At 50.4% G+C, this 21,511-nt stretch overlaps 1 protein-coding gene across 1 annotated transcript; it reads right to left on the reverse strand.

Annotated features, from left to right (window-relative positions):
* Positions 1-12,466: 12,466 nt before the first annotated feature.
* TUSC2 (tumor suppressor 2, mitochondrial calcium regulator) lies at positions 12,467-18,378 on the reverse strand. The gene is made up of 3 exons (XM_040408567.1): positions 18,124-18,378; positions 14,799-14,919; positions 12,467-13,264 (listed from the first exon to the last, which is right to left on the reverse strand). Exons 1-3 carry the CDS (start codon positions 18,258-18,260, stop codon positions 13,199-13,201), a joined length of 324 nt encoding a protein of 107 aa, XP_040264501.1. The 5' UTR covers positions 18,261-18,378; the 3' UTR covers positions 12,467-13,198.
* Between the last annotated feature and the right edge of the window lie 3,133 nt (positions 18,379-21,511).

Below are 21,511 nucleotides of genomic sequence, written 5' to 3' on the forward strand. Positions count from 1 at the left end.
GGTTAAACACACTCCGGGTCACACCCCTCCGTGCCAACCGTGGACGCGTCCGAGGCTCGGGCACCGCACCCAGCAGGGCAGGAAGGAAGCTTGGGCGGGAGATGGTGCCAGCATCCAGGTTAACCCTTTTACTTCTGGAGCGTGACCCACAGATAGAGGCCGCCTGGTGTAATACAGCACTACCACTGCTGCCTGTCATATTACCAATACAATACAACACTACCACTGCTGCCTGTCATATATACAATACAACACTACCACTGCCGCCTGTCGTATTACCAATACAATACAGCACTACCACTGCCGCCTGTCGTATTACCAATACAATACAGCACTACCACTGCCGCCTGTCGTATTACTGGTACAATTGTGCACTACCACTGCCGCCTGTCGTATTACCAATACAATCCTGCACTACCACTGCCGCCTGTCATATTACCAATACAATACAGCACTACCACTGCCGCCTGTCATATTACTGGTACAATCCTGCACTACCACTGCCGCCTGTCGTATTACCAATACAATACAGCATTATGCCTCTTGCACACCAACATGTGTGTCCCGTGGCCGTGCACGAACACCAACCGTGGGGCGTCCGCAGCAGATCGCGGACCCATTCACTTTAACGGGTCCCCGTTCCGCAAAAAGATAGGATACGTTCTATCTTTTTGCGGGACAGAAGCGCTCTGTAGTGCTTCCGTAGAGTTCTGGGTTTTTTTGCGGACCCATTCATGTGAGGCCCCCGCTCCGGCCTGACCGCTCCGGTCCTGGCCCTCGCCGGACTTCCTGGGCCCTCGGCCGTCTTCGCAGCAGTTTACCTTTTCTCCCTGAAGTTCTTGATGATCAGAGGGGGGGCGAGCTCGGCGCACTCCCCCAAGCAGCGACGCTCTTGCCCGTGAATCCTTTTTGATGCAATGATTACTGCTTCCTTGGAGGTAACCATGGTTAACAGAAGAAGACCATGATCTTAAGAACCCCCCCCCCCCCCCCCCCAATCAGCATTACAGAGTGAGATCCGCTGCCTTGTCTGTGCCAAGGCCTCAGTCACACGTCAGTGTTCGGTCAGTGATTTCCATCACTGATCCTGAGCCAAAACCAGGAGCGGAGCCTCCACAGACATGAGGTATACGGGAGAGATCTGCCCCTGTGTCTAGAGCCGGAAATCACTGACGTGTGAGCCAAGGAGAAGATCACGGACGGGCGGAAACGCGGGGGAAATGGGGTTTTGTGATAAAGTTCATTTTTATGGCAATTAACTACAATTCATCTGATCACGTGACGTCTAGAGATAACGCAGGCGGCCTGAGAAAAACGCAAGCGCAAGTGTGAGAGAAACCAAAGCTCTGCCAGTCTCTAAACTTTCGGCCACGCTTGTACCCCCCCCGACCAAATATGTGGTATAACGAGTAGAAAGAGGGACGCAGGTGCGCAACAGTCACATGACCGCAGGGATTCCCCGTACGCAAATAAAAGTTGAGTTTGAGAAAAGTTCTACAACTTTCTTATAGATTTGGTCTTATAAGCATTTTCAAGATCTCTGCTTGCTGTTAATAAATGGGAAAATTCTTCCAGCCCTTGGTCAAATACTCCTCAAAACATCAGCAGAGCGGCTCACACAGTATCACACAGGCTTAGATACAGCGGCTCAGCATACAGTGTCACACAGGCTTAGATACAGCAGCTCAGCAGACAGTATCACACAATAGGATTAGATACAGTAGTTCAGCCGACAGTATCACTCCAGATAGGCTTAGATACAGCAGCAGCGGACGGGCACCGGTTATTTGGGGGGTGCGTGGACAGTACGTTGCGGTTATCTGGTTGTCAGAAGAGCCGGAGACGTCTTCCTGAGGTTCCAGCTGCGCGGCTTCGGTAGAACAAGGACCTCGTTGTGTCTCCTCCAGATCAGCTCCAGTTCTGAGAAATACCCAGTGATCAGAACCGCAGACCCGATCCAGCCGTCACAACGAGGCCAGAAATCTACATGGGGTCACTGCTGAGCTGTGTATCTAATCCTCTCCTATGTGATACTGACTGCTGAGCTGTGTATCTAATCCTCTCCTATGTGATACTGACTGCTGAGCTGTGTATCTAATCCTCTCCTATGTGATACTGACTGCTGAGCTGTGTATCTAATCCTCTCCTATGTGATACTGACTGCTGAGCTGTGTATCTAATCCTCTCCTATGTGATACTGACTGCTGAGCTGTGTATCTAATCCTCTCCTATGTGATACTGACTGCTGAGCTGTGTATCTAATCCTCTCCTATGTGATACTGACTGCTGAGCTGTGTATCTAATCCTCTCCTATGTGATACAGTCTGCTGAGCTGTGTATCTAATCCTCTCCTGTGTGATACTGTCTGCTGAGCTGTGTATCTAATCCTATCCTGTGTGATACTGCCTGCTGAGCTGTGTATCTAATCCTCTCCTATGTGATACTGACTGCTGAGCTGTGTATCTAATCCTATCATGTGTGATACTGTCTGCTGAGCTGTGTATCTAATCCTCTCCTGTGTGATACAGTCTGCTGAGCTGTGTATCTAATCCTCTCCTATGTGATACTGACTGCTGAGCTGTGTATCTAATCCTCTCCTATGTGATACAGTCTGCTGAGCTGTGTATCTAATCCTATCCTGTGTGATACTGCCTGCTGAGCTGTGTATCTAATCCTCTCCTATGTGATACTGACTGCTGAGCTGTGTATCTAATCCTCTCCTATGTGATACAGTCTGCTGAGCTGTGTATCTAATCCTATCCTATGCGATACTGACTGCTGAGCTGTGTATCTAATCCTCTCCTATGTGATACAGTCTGCTGAGCTGTGTATCTAATCCTATCCTGTGTGATACTGCCTGCTGAGCTGTGTATCTAATCCTCTCCTATGTGATACTGCCTGCTGAGCTGTGTATCTAATCCTATCCTATGTGATACTGTCTGCTGAGCTGGGTATCTAATCCTCTCCTGTGTGATACTGCCTGCTGAGCTGTGTATCTAATCCTATCCTATGTGATACAGTCTGCTGAGCTGTGTATCTAATCCTATCCTATGTGATACAGTCTGCTGAGCTGTGTATCTAATCCTATCCTATGTGATACAGTCTGCTGAGCTGTGTATCTAATCCTATCCTATGTGATACTGTCTGCTGAGCTGTGTATCTAATCCATCATGTGTGATACTGCCTGCTGAGCTGTGTATCTAATCCTATCCTGTGTGATACTGTCTGCTGAGCTGTGTATCTAATCCTCTCCTATGTGATACTGCCTGCTGAGCTGTGTATCTAATCCTATCCTATGTGATACAGTCTGCTGAGCTGTGTATCTAATCCTATCCTGTGTGATACTGCCTGCTGAGCTGTGTATCTAATCCTATCCTATGTGATACTGTCTGCTGAGCTGTGTATCTAATCCATCATGTGTGATACTGCCTGCTGAGCTGTGTATCTAATCCTATCCTGTGTGATACTGTCTGCTGAGCTGTGTATCTAATCCTCTCCTATGTGATACTGCCTGCTGAGCTGTGTATCTAATCCTATCCTATGTGATACAGTCTGCTGAGCTGTGTATCTAATCCTATCCTGTGTGATACTGCCTGCTGAGCTGTGTATCTAATCCTCTCCTATGTGATACTGACTGCTGAGCTGTGTATCTAATCCTCTCCTATGTGATACTGTCTGCTGAGCTGTGTATCTAATCCTACCCTGTGTGATACTGTCTGCTGAGCTGTGTATCTAATCCTGTCCTGTGTGATACTGTCTGCTGAGCTGTGGATCTAATCCTATCCTGTGTGATACTGTCTGCTGAGCCGTGTATCTAATCCTATCCTGTGTGATACAGTCTGCTGAGCCGTGTATCTAATCCTATCCTGTGTGATACAGTCTGCTGAGCCGTGTATCTAATCCTGTCCTGTGTGATACTGTCTGCTGAGCTGTGTATCTAATCCTATCCTGTGTGATACTGTCTGCTGAGCTGTGTATCTAATCCTATCCTGTGTGATACAGTCTGCTGTGCTGTGTATCTAATCCTATCCTGTGTGATACAGTCTGCTGAGCTGTGTATCTAATCCTATCCTGTGTGATACTGCCTGCTGAGCTGTGTATCTAATCCTATCCTATATGATACTGTCTGCTGAGCCGTGTATCTAATCCAATCCTGTGTGATACAGTCTGCTGAGCTGTGTATCTAATCCTATCCTGTGTGATACTGTCTGCTGAGCTGTGTATCTAATCCTATCCTGTGTGGTACTGTCTGCTGATCTGTGTATCTAATCCTATCCTGTGTGATACAGTCTGCTGAGCTGTGTATCTAATCCTATCCTGTGTGATACTGCCTGCTGAGCTGTGTATCTAATCCTATCCTATATGATACTGTCTGCTGAGCCGTGTATCTAATCCAATCCTGTGTGATACTGTCTGCTGAGCTGTGTATCTAATCCTATCCTATATGATACTGTCTGCTGAGCTGTGTATCTAATCCTATCCTGTGTGATACAGTCTGCTGAGCTGTGTATCTAATCCTATCCTGTGTGATACTGTCTGCTGAGCTGTGTATCTAATCCTATCCTGTGTGGTACTGTCTGCTGATCTGTGTATCTAATCCTATCCTGTGTGATACAGTCTGCTGAGCCGTGTATCTAATCCTATCCTGTGTGATACTGTCTGCTGAGCCGTGTATCTAATCCTATCCTGTGTGATACAGTCTGCTGAGCTGTGTATCTAATCCTATCCTGTGTGATACTGTCTGCTGAGCCGTGTATCTAATCCTGTCCTGTGTGATACTGTCTGCTGAGCCGTGTATCTAATCCTATCCTGTGTGATACAGTCTGCTGAGCTGTGTATCTAATCCTATCCTGTGTGATACTGTCTGCTGAGCCGTGTATCTAATCCTGTCCTGTGTGATACTGTCTGCTGAGCTGTGTATCTAATCCTATCATGTGTGATACTGTCTGCTGAGCTGTGTATCTAATCCTATCCTGTGTGATACAGTCCGCTGAGCTGTGTATCTAATCCTATCCTGTGTGATACAGTCTGCTGAGCTGTGTATCTAATCCTCTCCTGTGTGATACTGTCTGCTGAGCTGTGTATCTAATCCTATCCTGTGTGATACAGTCCGCTGAGCTGTGTATCTAATCCTATCCTGTGTGATACTGTCTGCTGAGCTGTGTATCTAATCCTATCCTGTGTGATACTGTCTTATCACCTGTCGCCTTCCTTTCAGTACCCCCACCCCATGTCCTCTGTCCTGACGCAGTACCCCCCCATGTCCTCTGTCCTGTCGCAGTCCCCCCCCCCCCATGTCCTCTGTCCTGACGCAGTACCCCCCCCCCATGTCCTCTGTCCTGTCGCAGTACCCCCCCATGTCCTCTGTCCTGTCGCAGTACCCCCCCCCACATGTCCTCTGTCCTGTCGCAGTACCCCCCCCACATGTCCTCTGTCCTGACGCAGTACCCCCCCCCCATGTCCTCTGTCCTGACGCAGTACCCCCCCCATGTCCTCTGTCCTGTCGCAGTACCCCCCCCACATGTCCTCTGTCCTGTCGCAGTACCCCCCCCACATGTCCTCTGTCCTGACGCAGTACCCCCCCCCATGTCCTCTGTCCTGACGCAGTACCCCCCCCCATGTCCTCTGTCCTGTCACAGTACCCCCCCCACATGTCCTCTGTCCTGTCGCAGTACCCCCCCCCCATGTCCTCTGTCCTGACGCAGTACCCCCCATGTCCTCTGTCCTGACGCAGTACCCCCCCCATGTCCTCTGTCCTGACGCAGTACCCCCCCCCATGTCCTCTGTCCTGATGCAGTACCCCCCCCCCCCATGTCCTCTGTCCTGACGCAGTACCCCCCCATGTCCTCTGTCCTGATGCAGTACCCCCCCCCCATGTCCTCTGTCCTGACGCAGTACCCCCCCCCCATGTCCTCTGTCCTGATGCAGTACCCCCCCCCCCATGTCCTCTGTCCTGACGCAGTACCCCCCCCCCCCCCATGTCCTCTGTCCTGATGCAGTACCCCCCCCCCCATGTCCTCTGTCCTGATGCAGTACCCCCCCCCCCCATGTCCTCTGTCCTGACGCAGTACCCCCCCCCCCATGTCCTCTGTCCTGACGCAGTACCCCCCCCATGTCCTCTGTCCTGACGCAGTACCCCCCCCCATGTCCTCTGTCCTGACGCAGTACCCCCCCCATGTCCTCTGTCCTGATGCAGTACCCCCCCCCCATGTCCTCTGTCCTGACGCAGTACCCCCCCCCCCCCCCCCCCCCATGTCATTCCTGAGCCCAGTCCTTGTTTTATCAGCAGCCGCTCTGCGCAGTGGAATGTGGCGCCGGGCCAGCGCTGCGCTGTCTACACACGCCGTGCCTCATGAGCGGGAGCCTCCGCCCACCTGCGATTACCTGACGAGCGACCGCCACCATCTTCTATCAACGACTATTCCCTGAGAATTTCCACCTTAGACTGAAAAACAAGAGAACAGTAAACGTGACGTTAGCGCCATCAGGAGGCGGCTGGATCCTCCGCCATGCTGGTCATCACGGGTGGATAGCGGGAGCTCGCCTACTTTACCACAGACTTTCAATTACCAATAACTTTTTTTCAAGACCTCTGTGTCCTACCAGTGAATGGAAACATTTACATACATCTCACAGCTGGTTTGTTACAGTTGTATTCAGGCTGGCAAGCACATCAGCAGCATTCATTTCCAGTCCGGATGGTTTGTCACAATGTATCAGTCTGGGCTCCACGTTTTTGTACTCTTCAGTATCACAGGACCCCAGTGACGGAGCCAGGTCTCTGGGCAGACATGAAAGAGTTACAGGAAGGACAAGGCTTTACATGGGGGTAGGGGTGACCGCCCACGCTATGGCGGTACCACGGGGCCACATGTGACAATCCCACATTGTATGGCCCCTATAGAAAACATCCAGTACATTAGCGCATTCTATGACTAAGCCATTGTGCTGCTCTATAAGGCGTCACAGAGGTCCGGACCCCCCCCCAAGCATTGGGGCCCAGGAAGCCCCTGGGTCATTGATTGTAAATAGAAACTCCCGCGATATCGATGCAAAAATTGTGTGACTTTATTGAGACTGCGGCTGTAATAATCTGGCAAATATGACTATAACCCCCCTCATCCATAGGAATGCACCCATGTACTGCAGAATAGTGCATTCCTATGGATGAGGGGGGTTGTAGTCATATTTAATATAAACACTGTCCAGGGACTGTTCTGCATGTGTCTATATTAAATATGTTCATGGAGCCAAAATAAGCCCTACCCCCAATAATGAGCCAGACCCCAATAATAATCCCTACCCCCAATAATAAGCCAGACCCCAATAATAATCCCTACCCCCAATAATAAGCCCTACCCCAATAATGAGTCCTAACCCCAATAATGAGCCCTGCCCCCAATAATGAGCCCTACCCCCAATAATAAGCCCTACCCCCAATAATAAGCCAGACCCCAATAATAATCCCTACCCCCAATAATAAGCCCTACCCCCAAAAATAAGCCCTACCCCAATAATGAGCCCTACCCCCAATAATGAGCCCTACCCCCAATAATAAGCCCTACCCCAATAATGAGCCCTACCCCCAATAATGAGCCCTACCCCCAATAATAAGCCATACCCTCAATAATGAGCCATACCCCCAATAATGAGCCCTACCCCCAATAATAAGCCTTACCCCAATAATGAGCCCTACCCCCAATAATAAGCCATACCCCCAATAATAAGCCATACCCCCAATAATGAGCCCTACCCCCAATAATGAGCCCTACCCCCAATAATAAGCCATACCCCCAATAATGAGCCCTAACCCCAATAATGAGCCCCACCCCCAATAATGAGCCCCACCCCCAATAATGAGCCATACCCCCTGTGGCAAAAGCCACTTCGCCGCGGTGTTTTGGAGGGGGCTGTTTGCCGGCCTCCTGCCCCTGGATTACGGCCCTTTAAGATACTTTTACTAACTTTTAAACCCCTGAACCTATTCAAGTGAATTTTGGATAGGTTTGTCCCCAAGTTATACGGGTTACATTGATATAAGTTATATGTATGTACAATGTAAACTCACAAAGTTGTAACAATTTATAATAAGTGTAACTTGTCAGCTTGGGAGATAGTTGTGTAGATACAGAAATTGACTCAATTATCTCCTAGACCAGACCTGGGCAAACTACGGCCCGCGGGCCTTTTAATCCGGCCCCCGGCATTTTTGTTGCCGCCGCCGCCGCCGCCGGCCCTGTAACAGCACGGAGTCACTGTCCGGAGCGAGGAGGGGGCGGGGCCCGCGGCCGCTCTGCGCTCCGCTCTGCTGCCTGGCCTGCCTGTCTCTTTAACAGAGCAGACCAGTGGCTGCTGGAGCGTGATGCAGCTGCCGCACAGGCAGAAAGAGGAAGGAGGCGGAGCCCCAGCCGGCAGCCACAGCCAAAGCCAAGCAACTAACAGAACTTACAGGTATTTGGTGGGGGTGGGGGGGGCTCATATAGGACAGGGGGACAGTGTGTGCTTTCCTGCCTGCTACTACATCACCCCCCCCCCCCCCAGGGATTGTGGGGGTCATTAAGGGTTGGACTTGCTGCTGATGTTGAGTGTGCCAGTGTGTGTGTGTCCGTCCCTGTGTGTGTGTGTCTGTCCCTTTGTGTGTGTGTGTGTGTGTCCATCCCTTTGTGTGTGTGTCCCCGTGTGTCTGTCCCTTTGTGTGTGTCCGTCCCTTTGTGTGTGTGTGAGTGTGTCTGTCCCTGTGTGTGTGTGTCTGTCCCTTTGTGTGTGTGTGTGTGTGTGTCCGTCCCTGTGTGTGTGTGTCTGTCCCTTTGTGTGTGTGTGTGTGTGTCCGTCCCTGTGTGTGTGTCTGTCCCTTTGTGTGTGTGTGTCTATCCCTGTGTGTGTGTGTTTGTCCCTTTGTGTGTGTGTGTGTGTGTCCATCCCTGTGTGTGTGTGTTTGTCCCTTTGTGTGTGTGTCCCCGTCCCTGTGTGTCTGTCCCTTTGTGTGTGTCCGTCCCTTTGTGTGTGTGTGAGTGTGTCTGTCCCTTTGTGTGTGTCCCCGTCCCTGTGTGTATGTCTCTCCCTGTGTGTATCAACTTGCCCACAGTGTTCCTATGTCTTGACGCAGCTGCTTCAGAACGTTCTGTGCGGGGAAGAAGATGGAAGAGGAGGCAGCGCCAGCATGGAGTCTGTGCGATAGACACAGGGAGGCACACTAAGGACGAAGGTAACACTTCCACATGATCTACACTAGTGTTATCTGTGGTTTTACATAGGACTGCAGGTAACACTACTACATTATTTAGCACTAGTGTTATCTGTGGTTTTACATAGGACTGCAGGTAACACTACCACAAGGTTAGCTCACACAGGGCGCCTGAACACCTAAGGCCGGCCCTGGCTGCGCACCCCAGCGCCTAGGGGTGACGTCACTGATGTAATATGCCTCTTATATGTGGAGAGCGGTGATGTCACAGATGTAATATATTACTTATAAGTGATATATTACATCAGTGACATCACCACTCTCCACACATAAGTAATATATTACATCAGTGACATCACTGCTGTCCACATATACCGGTAAGTAATACATTACATCAGTGACATCACCGCTCATCACATATATGTGGAGAGCGGTGATGTCACTGATGTAATATATCGCCTATATGTGGACAGCGGTGATGTCACTGATGTAATATAACATTATATGTGGAGAGCGGTGATGTCACTGATGTAAAATATCACTTATATGTGGAGAGCGGTGATGTCACTGATGTAATATAACATTCTATGTGGAGAGTGTTCATGTCACTGATGCAATACAGCGCTCCAGATGGCGACCAAAATGGTCGCCAATGCGCCTTAAAATTTGCAGATGGCGACAAGACTTGTCATAGGCTACAGGCCTGAGGTCTATTTGGTAGTGAAATCCCAGCGCAGGCAGGCATGATGATGTCATCACGCCCGCCTGTGCCAGGACGCGGTGATTTTATGCAGTATTGAGTTTAGCCTTTTGGCCCGGCCCTCCAAAATATTTTCAGTTTCTCATGTGGCCCCATCGAAAAAATAATTGCCCACCCCTGTCCTAGACGGAGGGGAGGAATATGCTGGGTGCGCTTCTATTGTCCCATTGTGTCCGATTGGCTGCTCGTTATTGGGGGAATTGGATTGTGTGCTGATTGCCAGGAGTGTAAGCCGATTGTATGCTTTTCCTGTTCCGCGGTTTCCATTGTTCGTGTAGTTTGCAGTTCGGCAGACGGGTGCTTGCAGTAGCTGCCTGTCAATCGGAAAGGGGAATATCGTCTGAACGGAGCTGTGTGCTGAACGGTCCGTTTCACCCCCAATAATGAGCCCTAACCCCAATAATGAGCCCTAACCCCATAATGAGCCCTACCCCCAATAATGAGCCCTAACCCCATAATGAGCCCTACCCCCAATAATAAGCCATCCCCCAATAATGAGCCCTAACCCTTTTTTCGGAGAAGCACGTGTAATAGCGATGCGACCTCGGGGAGACGTTGGTGCGCAGATGTAACCAAATCATTCCAACAATGTGTTTCACCGCTGCTTGATTGGTTTGTTCGTCTTATTCCTCGCCGTTCCGTGTATATCCAGCCGATGACGCCACCTTTGTAGAAGTTTTACGATCAAGACTGGCGCATAGGCCGCTATGAGAGGACCGCCACGTCTGCCAGGCCCCCGATGGTATTTACCCTATACTTATACTAATGTCTTTATGGTTGATCTGTTGTTCACTTCTTGCTTTGCTGCAGTTTGATAAAGACCCCGAGAGGCCGAAACGTCCCCCCGGATTATTACAGCCGCAGTCTCCATAACGTCACACCATTTTTGCATCGATATGGCGGGAGTTTCTATTTACGTCTGAGGTGGGAACCCGACTCCTAGCAGAGCGCCACGACCTCCACGGGAATACTGGTCATTGATTGTGCCGCCATGCTGACCAACTCCACTAAAAGTTCCACCATGTTTTAAGTCTTCCATTGCCATGGTGGGGGAGGGGTGCTGCGGCCACAGACGGAGGGGACCCCAATAAAGATGACGACTCATCAGACATGAATCACATTGGTTTGAGGACATAATGTGACAACTTGCACTCTAATGTGACAGAGCGAGTGACCTCTGACCCCTCAGGATTTCCTCTGGAGTCATCTGCAGCGTCAGCTCAGGATGAACATCCTTCTGTCATGGGCGAGAGGAAACGGACATGAAGTGGACAGGTCCCGGATTACACGCTCACCCTGAAGCCGCCCTCCTCTTCCCGCTACAGCGCCATCCTGTCACATTACAGGACAGCGAGGATCCTAGATGTAAGCGGCGAACGTGCTGCTCGGAGACCGCAGAACCCTCTGCCAGGAGGATCTAACACAGAACACCCCCCCCGCCCCGAGGATCTAACGTGGGAAACACCCCCCCCCCCGCCCCGAGGATCTAATGTGGGAACCCCCCCCCCTCCAAGAGGATCTAACACTGAACACCACCCCCGCCCCGAGGATCTAACGTGGGAAACAGCCCCCCCCCGCCCCGAGGATCTAACGTAGGAAACACCACCCCCCCCCCCCCGCCTCGAGGATCCAATGTGGGAAACCCCCCCCCCCCCAAGAGGATCTAACGCGGAACCCCCCCCCCCTCCAAGAGGATCTAACGCGGAACCCCCCCCCCCCCTCCAAGAGGATCTAACGCGGAACCCCCCCCCCCAGCAGAGGAGGGCCTCAAGCAGAACATCCCCTGCCGCCACCAGCAGGGCCTGATGCAGAATCCCCCCCCCCCCCCCCCCTTTTTTTTCAGGCTTCAGCCTGAATGTTATCACCTATGGTTGATATCACCCCAGTTGCCCCACTAGCCATGCACCTGAGGGCGGAGAAGTCTCCATTTTTTCCCTGCTCCAAGAGTCCTGCTTGGGACAGACCTGGGGGGGGTAACCGCACTTTACCACCATTACTGGCGGCTCTGCTCCCAGTGGACATGGATGCATCGTGTACAGCACAGGCTGCAGAGGGAGGGCGCCCTCGTGTGGACAGACAGAAGTCACGCAAGGCAGTGATTTTTGATGAACGGAGTCAGATGTTCTGCTGGGGTGGCATAAGGACAGTGATCTGCACCCGCGGCGGCGGCCTGCAGAGATCGCTCTTCTCATCTGCCCTGCATTGTGTGCATTGTTCATTGCAGGGGATCACACCAGCCATGATGAAACACAACATGTCCAATCCTTGACAGCAGATACCGGGGGCACTCAGGCTGCCCCTAACTCACTGGCTCAGGACGATGCACATCTTGATGTAGTTGCCACAGACTGAAATCAGGGCAGATACAACCCCCATCAGGAACCAGGCGGCTGGTGGGGACAGCAGTGGAGCGGGTTGGCTGGACACCCCCTCCCCCACTATACCTGGTGTTCTGCGCTCACACCGTCTCTGTATCAGCAGAAACCCGGCTCCGGGACCTGGAATAACGCTGACGCTAGGAGTCCAACCTACAAACATAGGTTTTATTGGGGAGAAGATTCCCAGCGCCCCGGATATCTCCCAATGTCACAGACTGATCGGGACGCGGGGCGCTTCACAGCTGAAGAGTACAGAACACAAAATTAAAACATACATGTAATAAATAGTCGGAGGCGGCATGCCCACCCTTACATACAAGTGATTGTACCCGGGAATTTCCTGCATCAACAGTGCATGGCAGGAGAGACGAGCGCACCCCCCACAGTGCAGAGCGCCCCCTCACCAGGGAACAGGCAGGTCACACACTGTGCAGCAGAGGCCGACTCTATATGTGCTGGATAATATTAAGACCACTGAGGCCAGAAGACTCAACAACGTATCTCCTAGATGGTGCCAGGCTGGTATCTATGCTACGTGCCTGGTGCGCTGGGCAGCTGCGTCCGCGTCCCCCCCGAAGAGGACTGAAGTTAGGACAGTGCAGACCCTGGTCAGTATTAAAGCGAGAAGAGAGAAAGGTCCAGCAGCCCACAGACCAGCGCGACCGCAGAACACTGCACCCCAGCAGTGATCTCGTCGTCCCTGGCAGAGCGTGGGTTAATTGTCTCTATTCACTGCCCAGGCATCGTCTCTGCACATACCAGTCAGAAGTCCCTGTGCCTCCTCCATCACTCTCTTCCGGCTCCATCTCAGGAGCACAGCACAGGGTGCAAAGGTTGGTAGAGGAGGGCGCAGCATGGCAGGCGAGGGCGGCAGTGTCAGACCTCACATAGGACGACGGGGAAGTCCACATGGATGCACGGATGTTCTAACATGATGGTGCCCTGTACAGAAGAAGAAGGAGCCATTACTGCTCTGTGGCTGACACCAGAGAACAATAGACTGTATTCTCCTGTCCTACAGTCATCCTCTCCCCTGAAATGGCTGATAACAGGGGGCAATAGACTGTATTCTCCTGTCCTACAGTCATCCTCTCCCTGAAATGGCTGATAACAGGGAGCAATAGACTGTATTCTCCTGTCCTACAGTCATCCTCTCCCCTGAAATGGCTGATAACAGGGGGCAATAGACTGTATTCTCCTGTCCTACAGTCATCCTCTCCTCTGAAATGGCTGATAACAGGGGGCAATAGATTGTATTCTCCTGTCCTACAGTCATCCTCTCCCCTGAAATGGCTGATAACAGGGGGCAATAGATTGTATTCTCCTGTCCTACAGTCATCCTCTCCCCTGAAATGGCTGATAACAGGGAGCCATAGACTGTATTCTCCTGTCCTACAGTCATCCTCTCCCCTGAAATGGCTGATATCAGGGGGCAATAGACTGTATTCTCCTGTCCTACAGTCATCCTCTCCCCTGAAATGGCTGATAACAGGGGGCAATAGACTGTATTCTACTGTCCTACAGTCATCCTCTCCCCTGAAATGGCTGATATCAGGGGGCAATAGACTGTATTCTCCTGTCCTACAGTCGTCCTCTCCCCTGAAATGGCTGATAACAGGGGGCAATAGATTGTATTCTCCTGTCCTACAGTCGTCCTCTCCCCTGAAATGGCTGATAACAGGGGGCAATAGACTGTATTCTCCTGTCCTACAGTCATCCTCTCCCCTGAAATGGCTGATAACAGGGGGCAATAGACTGTATTCTCCTGTCCTACAGTCATCCTCTCCCCTGAAATGGCTGATAACAGGGAGCAATAGACTGTATTCTCCTGTCCTACAGTCATCCTCTCCCCTGAAATGGCTGATATCAGGGGGCAATAGACTGTATTCTCCTGTCCTACAGTCATCCTCTCCCCTGAAATGGCTGATAACAGGGGCAATAGACTGTATTCTCCTGTCCTACAGTCGTCCTCTCCCCTGAAATGGCTGATAACAGGGGGCAATAGATTGTATTCTCCTGTCCTACAGTCGTCCTCTCCCCTGAAATGGCTGATAACAGGGGGCAATAGACTGTATTCTCCTGTCCTACAGTCATCCTCTCCCCTGAAATGGCTGATAACAGGGGGCAATAGACTGTATTCTCCTGTCCTACAGTCATCCTCTCCCCTGAAATGGCTGATAACAGGGGGCAATAGACTGTATTCTCCTGTCCTACAGTCATTCTCTCCTCTGAAATGGCTGATAACAGGGAGCAATAGACTGTATTCTCCTGTCCTACAGTCATCCTCTCCTCTGAAATGGCTGATAACAGGCGGCAATAGACTGTATTCTCCTGTCCTACAGTCATCCTCTCCCCTGAAATGGCTGATAACAGGGGGCAATAGACTGTATTCTCCTGTCCTACAGTCATCCTCTCTACGCTCACTATGGGGAGGCTCCTGCTTCTCTAGTTTACGCCTCTTTCCCTCCGGACTTACCTGGGGTCGCAGGTTCTTTTGTATCCGTTTCAGTTTTGCTCGCTTTCGGCCGTTCTTGGTCACAATCGTTTCCTCGTAGAATTCGTGCGCAAGGTCTCCGTCCTCATCAAAGTACATGGAGCTGTGGACGAAGAAATATTAATAAACCAGCAACCACAGAAAGGACCGTAATGTAGAAACCGTGGGGATTATAGGGTTAACCCAGCAGCAACAATCTCTGTGCAGGTGTGGACCGGGATCACCTCCACCTGCAGCCGGATATAGGAAGAGGAGAGGACCGGGATGACCTCCACCTGGAGCCGGCCATAGGATGAGGAGAGGACCGGGATCACCTCCACCTCCACCGGATATAGGATGAGGAGAGGACCGGGATCACCTCCACCTGCAGCCGGATATAGGATGAGGAGAGGACCGGGATCACCTCCACCGGATATAGGATGAGGAGAGGACCGGGATCACCTCCACCTGCAGCCGGATATAGGATGAGGAGAGGACCGGGATCACCTCCACCGGATATAGGATGAGGAGAGGACCGGGATCACCTCCACCTGCAGCCGGATATAGGATGAGGAGAGGACCGGGATCACCTCCACCCGGATATAGGATGAGGAGAGGACCGGGATCACCTCCACCTGCAGCCGGATATAGGAAGAGGAGAGGACCGGGATCACCTCCACCTGCAGCCGGATATAGGATGAGGAGAGGACCGGGATCACCTCCACCTGCAGCCGGCTATAGGATGAGGAGAGGATCGGGATCACCTCCACCTGCAGCCGGATATAGGATGAGGAGAGGACCGGGATCACCTCCACCTGCAGCCGGCTATAGGATGAGGAGAGGATCGGGATCACCTCCACCTGCAGCCGGATATAGGAAGAGGAGAGGACCGGGATCACCTCCACCTGCAGCCAGCTATAGGATGAGGAGAGGACCGGGATCACCTCCACCTGCAGCCGGCTATAGGATGAGGAGAGGACCGGGATGACCTCCACCTGCAGCCGGCTATAGGATGAGGAGAGGACCGGGATCACCTCCACCTGCAGCCGGCTATAGGATGAGGAGAGGACCGGGATCACCTCCACCTGCAGCCGGATATAGGATGAGGAGAGGACCGGGATCACCTCCACCTGCAGCCGGCTATAGGATGAGGAGAGGACCGGGATCACCTCCACCTGCAGCCGGATATAGGATGAGGAGAGGACCGGGATCACCTCCACCTGCAGCCGGCTATAGGATGAGGAGAGGACCGGGATCACCTCCACCTGCAGCCGGATATAGGATGAGGAGAGGACCGGGATCACCTCCACCTGCAGCCGGATATAGGATGAGGAGAGGACCGGGATCACCTCCACCTGCAGCCGGCTATAGGATGAGGAGAGGACCGGGATCACCTCCACCTGCAGCCGGCTATAGGATGAGGAGAGGACCGGGATCACCTCCACCGGATATAGGATGAGCAGAGGACCGGGATCACCTCCACCTGCAGCCGGCTATAGGATGAGGAGAAGACCGGGATCACCTCCACCTGCAGCCGGATTTAGGATGAGGAGAGGACCGGGATCCCCTCCACCTGCAGCAGGCTATAGGATGAGGAGAGGACCGGGATCCCCTCCACCTGCAGCCGGCTATAGGAAGAGGAGAGGACCGGGATGACCTCCACCTGGAGCCGGCCATAGGATGAGGAGAGGACCGGGATCCACTCCACCTGCAGCCGGATATAGGATGAGGAGAGGACCGGGATCACCTCCACCTGCAGCCGGCTATAGGATGAGGAGAGGACCGGGATCACCTCCACCTGCAGCCGGCTATAGGATGAGGAGAGGACCGGGATCACCTCCACCTGCAGCCGGCTATAGGATGAGGAGAGGACCGGGATCACCTCCACCTGCAGCCGGCTATAGGATGAGGAGAGGATCGGGATCACCTCCACCTGCAGCCGGATATAGGATGAGGAGAGGACCGGGATCACCTCCACCTGCAGCCGGCTATAGGATGAGGAGAGGACCGGGATCACCTCCACCTGCAGCCGGCTATAGGATGAGGAGAGGACCGGTATCACCTCCACCTGCAGCCGGCTATAGGATGAGGAGAGGACCGGGATCACCTCCACCTGCAGCCGGCTATAGGATGAGGAGAGGACCGGTATCTCCTCCACCTGCAGCCGGCTATAGGATGAGGAGAGGACCGGGATCACCTCCACCGGATATAGGATGAGGAGAGGACCGGGATCACCTCCACCTGCAGCCGGCTATAGGATGAGGAGAGGACCGGGATCACCTCCACCTGCAGCCGGCTATAGGATGAGGAGAGGACCGGTATCACCTCCACCTGCAGCCGGCTATAGGATGAGGAGAGGACCGGGATCACCTCCACCTGCAGCCGGCTATAGGATGAGGAGAGGACCGGGATCACCTCCACCTGCAGCCGGCTATAGGATGAGGAGAGGACCGGGATCACCTCCACCTGCAGCCGGCTATAGGATGAGGAGAGGATCGGGATCACCTCCACCTGCAGCCGGATATAGGATGAGGAGAGGACCGGGATCTCCTCCACCTGCAGCCGGCTATAGGATGAGGAGAGGACCGGGATCACCTCCACCGGATATAGGATGAGGAGAGGACCGGGATCACCTCCACCTGCAGCCGGCTATAGGATGAGGAGAGGACCGGGATCACCTCCACCTGCAGCCGGCTATAGGATGAGGAGAGGACCGGGATCACCTCCACCGGATATAGGATGAGGAGAGGACCGGGATCACCTCCACCTGCAGCCGGCTATAGGATGAGGAGAGGACCGGGATCACCTCCACCGGATATAGGATGAGGAGAGGACCGGGATCTCCTCCACCTGCAGCCGGCTATAGGATGAGGAGAGGACCGGGATCACCTCCACCTGCAGCCGGCTATAGGATGAGGAGAGGACCGGGATCTCCTCCACCTGCAGCAGGATATAGGATGAGGAGAGGACCGGGATCTCCTCCACCTGCAGCCGGCTATAGGATGAGGAGAGGACCGGGATCACCTCCACCGGATATAGGATGAGGAGAGGACCGGGATCACCTCCACCTGCAGCCGGATATAGGATGAGGAGAGGACCGGGATCACCTCCACCTGCAGCCGGCTATAGGATGAGGAGAGGACCGGGATCACCTCCACCTGCAGCCGGCTATAGGATGAGGAGAGGACCGGGATCACCTCCACCTGCAGCCGGCTATAGGATGAGGAGAGGACCGGGATCACCTCCACCGGATATAGGGTGATGACTGCTGTGTGGGTGTCTCGCTCATCATTCGGGTCACCTCCCTTCCCCCGAACCCTCAGCTCACCCGCGCCGGCTAAAGATGAATGGCGTGGCCTTACGAATCCGGGCCACGCTCTGTTCGGTGTTGTTGCCGGGGCTCTCGGGTCCCTGTGACGAGAAAGGCCACAGACCCCGCGCCGCTCTGGATCCGGTGCCGCCCATCACGGCTGTCACAGGCCGAAAAGCACAGTGCTGTTAACACCGGGAAACCGGAGGAACAACCCCCGGTACCTGCTGCCTCCTGTCACTCCGCTATCTTACTGCGTCACTTCCGGGACTGGACCGGAGCGTGGTTTCATCACAGCCAATCAACGATCTGCATAGGGGCGGCGCTTAGGCACAGAAAGAGGCTTGAATACGCAAGTGACTGGAGATGACCTGAGAGGGCAGCGGTCACGTGACCAGTGTCCTATTGATTGTCATTGACCTGGTGTATGATAGATGACGCTGGAGAAAGCCCAACCAATCAGATTCGAGCTTTCATGTTTAAGCTGCATATTAGAACATGAAAAGAGTCATCTTATTGGCTGTTAGGGACAATTTCTCCATATGATATATTAGATAATCCATATACTGGGTATTAAATAATTCACCCCTCATACTCTGTATTATTATATACTACACCCCTCATACTCTGCATTATTATATACTACACCCCTCATCCTCTGCATTATTATATACTACACCCCTCATACTCTGTATTATTATATACTACACCCCTCATACTCTGCATTATTATATACTACACCCCTCATCCTCTATTATTATATACTACACCCCTCATCCTCAATTATTATATACTACACCCCTCATACTCTGTATTATTATATACTACACCCCTCATCCTCTATTATTATATGCTACACCCTTCATCCTCTATTATTATATACTACACCCCTCATCCTCTATTATTATATACTACACCCCTCATCCTCTATTATTATATACTACACCCCTCATACTCTGTGTTATTATATACTACACCCCTCATCCTCTATTATTATATACTACACCCCTCATCCTCTATTATTATATACTACACCCCTCATCCTCTATTATTATATACTACACCCCTCATACTCTGTATTATTATATACTACACCCCTCATACTCTGTGTTATTATATACTACACCCCTCATCCTCTGTATTATTATATACTACACCCCTCATCCTCTGTACTATTATATACTACACCCCTCATACTCTGTGTTATTATATACTACACCCCTCATACTCTGTGTTATTATATACTACACCCCTCATACTCTGTATTATTATATACTACACCCCTCATACTCTGTGTTATTATATACTACACCCTTCATCCTCTATTATTATATACTACACCCCTCATCCTCTATTATTATATACTACACCCCTCATCCTCTATTATTATATACTACACCCCTCATACTCTGTGTTATTATATACTACACCCCTCATACTCTATGTTATTATATACTACACCCTTCATCCTCTATTATTATATACTACACCCTTCATCCTCTATTATTATATACTACACCCCTCATCCTCTATTATTATATACTACACCCCTCATACTCTGTATTATTATATACTACACCCCTCATACTCTGTGTTATTATATACTACACCCCTCATACTCTGTGTTATTATATACTACACCCCTCATACTCTGTGTTATTATATACTACACCCCTCATACTCTGTATTATTATATACTACACCCCTCATACTCTGTGTTATTATATACTACACCCTTCATCCTCTATTATTATATACTACACCCCTCATCCTCTATTATTATATACTACACCCCTCATCCTCTATTATTATATACTACACCCCTCATACTCTGTGTTATTATATACTACACCCCTCATACTCTATGTTATTATATACTACACCCTTCATCCTCTATTATTATATACTACACCCTTCATCCTCTATTATTATATACTACACCCCTCATCCTCTATTATTATATACTACACCCCTCATACTCTGTATTATTATATACTACACCCCTCATACTCTGTGTTATTATATACTACACCCCTCATACTCTGTGTTATTATATACTACACCCCTCATACTCTATGTTATTATATACTACACCCTTCATCCTCTATTATTATATACTACACCCTTCATCCTCTATTATTATATACTACACCCCTCATACTCTATTATTATATACTACACCCCTCATCCTCTATTATTATATACTACACCCCTCATACTCTGTATTATTATATACTACACCCCTCATACTCTATGTTATTATATACTACACCCTTCATCCTCTATTATTATATACTACACCCTTCATCCTCTATTATTATATACTACACCCCTCATCCTCTATTATTATATACTACACCCCTCATCCTCTATTATTATATACTACACCCCTCATACTCTGTATTATTATATACTACACCCCTCATACTCTGTGTTATTATATACTACGCCCCTCATCCTCTATTATTATATACTACACCCCTCATCCTCTATTATTATATACTACACCCCTCATCCTCTATTATTATATACTACACCCCTCATACTCTGTATTATTATATACTACACCCCTCATACTCTGTGTTATTATATACTACACCCCTCATCCTCTGTATTATTATATACTACACCCCTCATCCTCTGTACTATTATATACTACACCCCTCATACTCTGTGTTATTATATACTACACCCCTCATACTCTGTGTTATTATATACTACACCCCTCATACTCTGTGTTATTATATACTACACCCCTCATACTCTGTGTTATTATATACTACACCCCTCATACTCTGTGTTATTATATACTACACCCCTCATACTCTGTATTATTATATACTACACCCCTCATACTCTGTGTTATTATATACTACACCCTTCATCCTCTATTATTATATACTACACCCCTCATCCTCTATTATTATATACTACACCCCTCATCCTCTATTATTATATACTACACCCCTCATACTCTGTGTTATTATATACTACACCCTTCATCCTCTATTATTATATACTACACCCCTCATCCTCTATTATTATATACTACACCCCTCATCCTCTATTATTATATACTACACCCCTCATACTCTGTGTTATTATATACTACACCCCTCATACTCTATGTTATTATATACTACACCCCTCATCCTCTATTATTATATACTACACCCTTCATCCTCTATTATTATATACTACACCCTTCATCCTCTATTATTATATACTACACCCCTCATCCTCTATTATTATATACTACACCCCTCATACTCTGTATTATTATATACTACACCCCTCATACTCTGTGTTATTATATACTACACCCCTCATACTCTGTGTTATTATATACTACACCCCTCATACTCTGTGTTATTCTATACTACACCCCTCATACTCTGTGTTATTA

The sequence above is a fragment of the Bufo bufo genome, chromosome 9 (assembly GCF_905171765.1).
Source record: "Bufo bufo chromosome 9, aBufBuf1.1, whole genome shotgun sequence".
In the NCBI taxonomy this organism is placed as follows: Eukaryota; Metazoa; Chordata; class Amphibia; order Anura; family Bufonidae; genus Bufo; species Bufo bufo.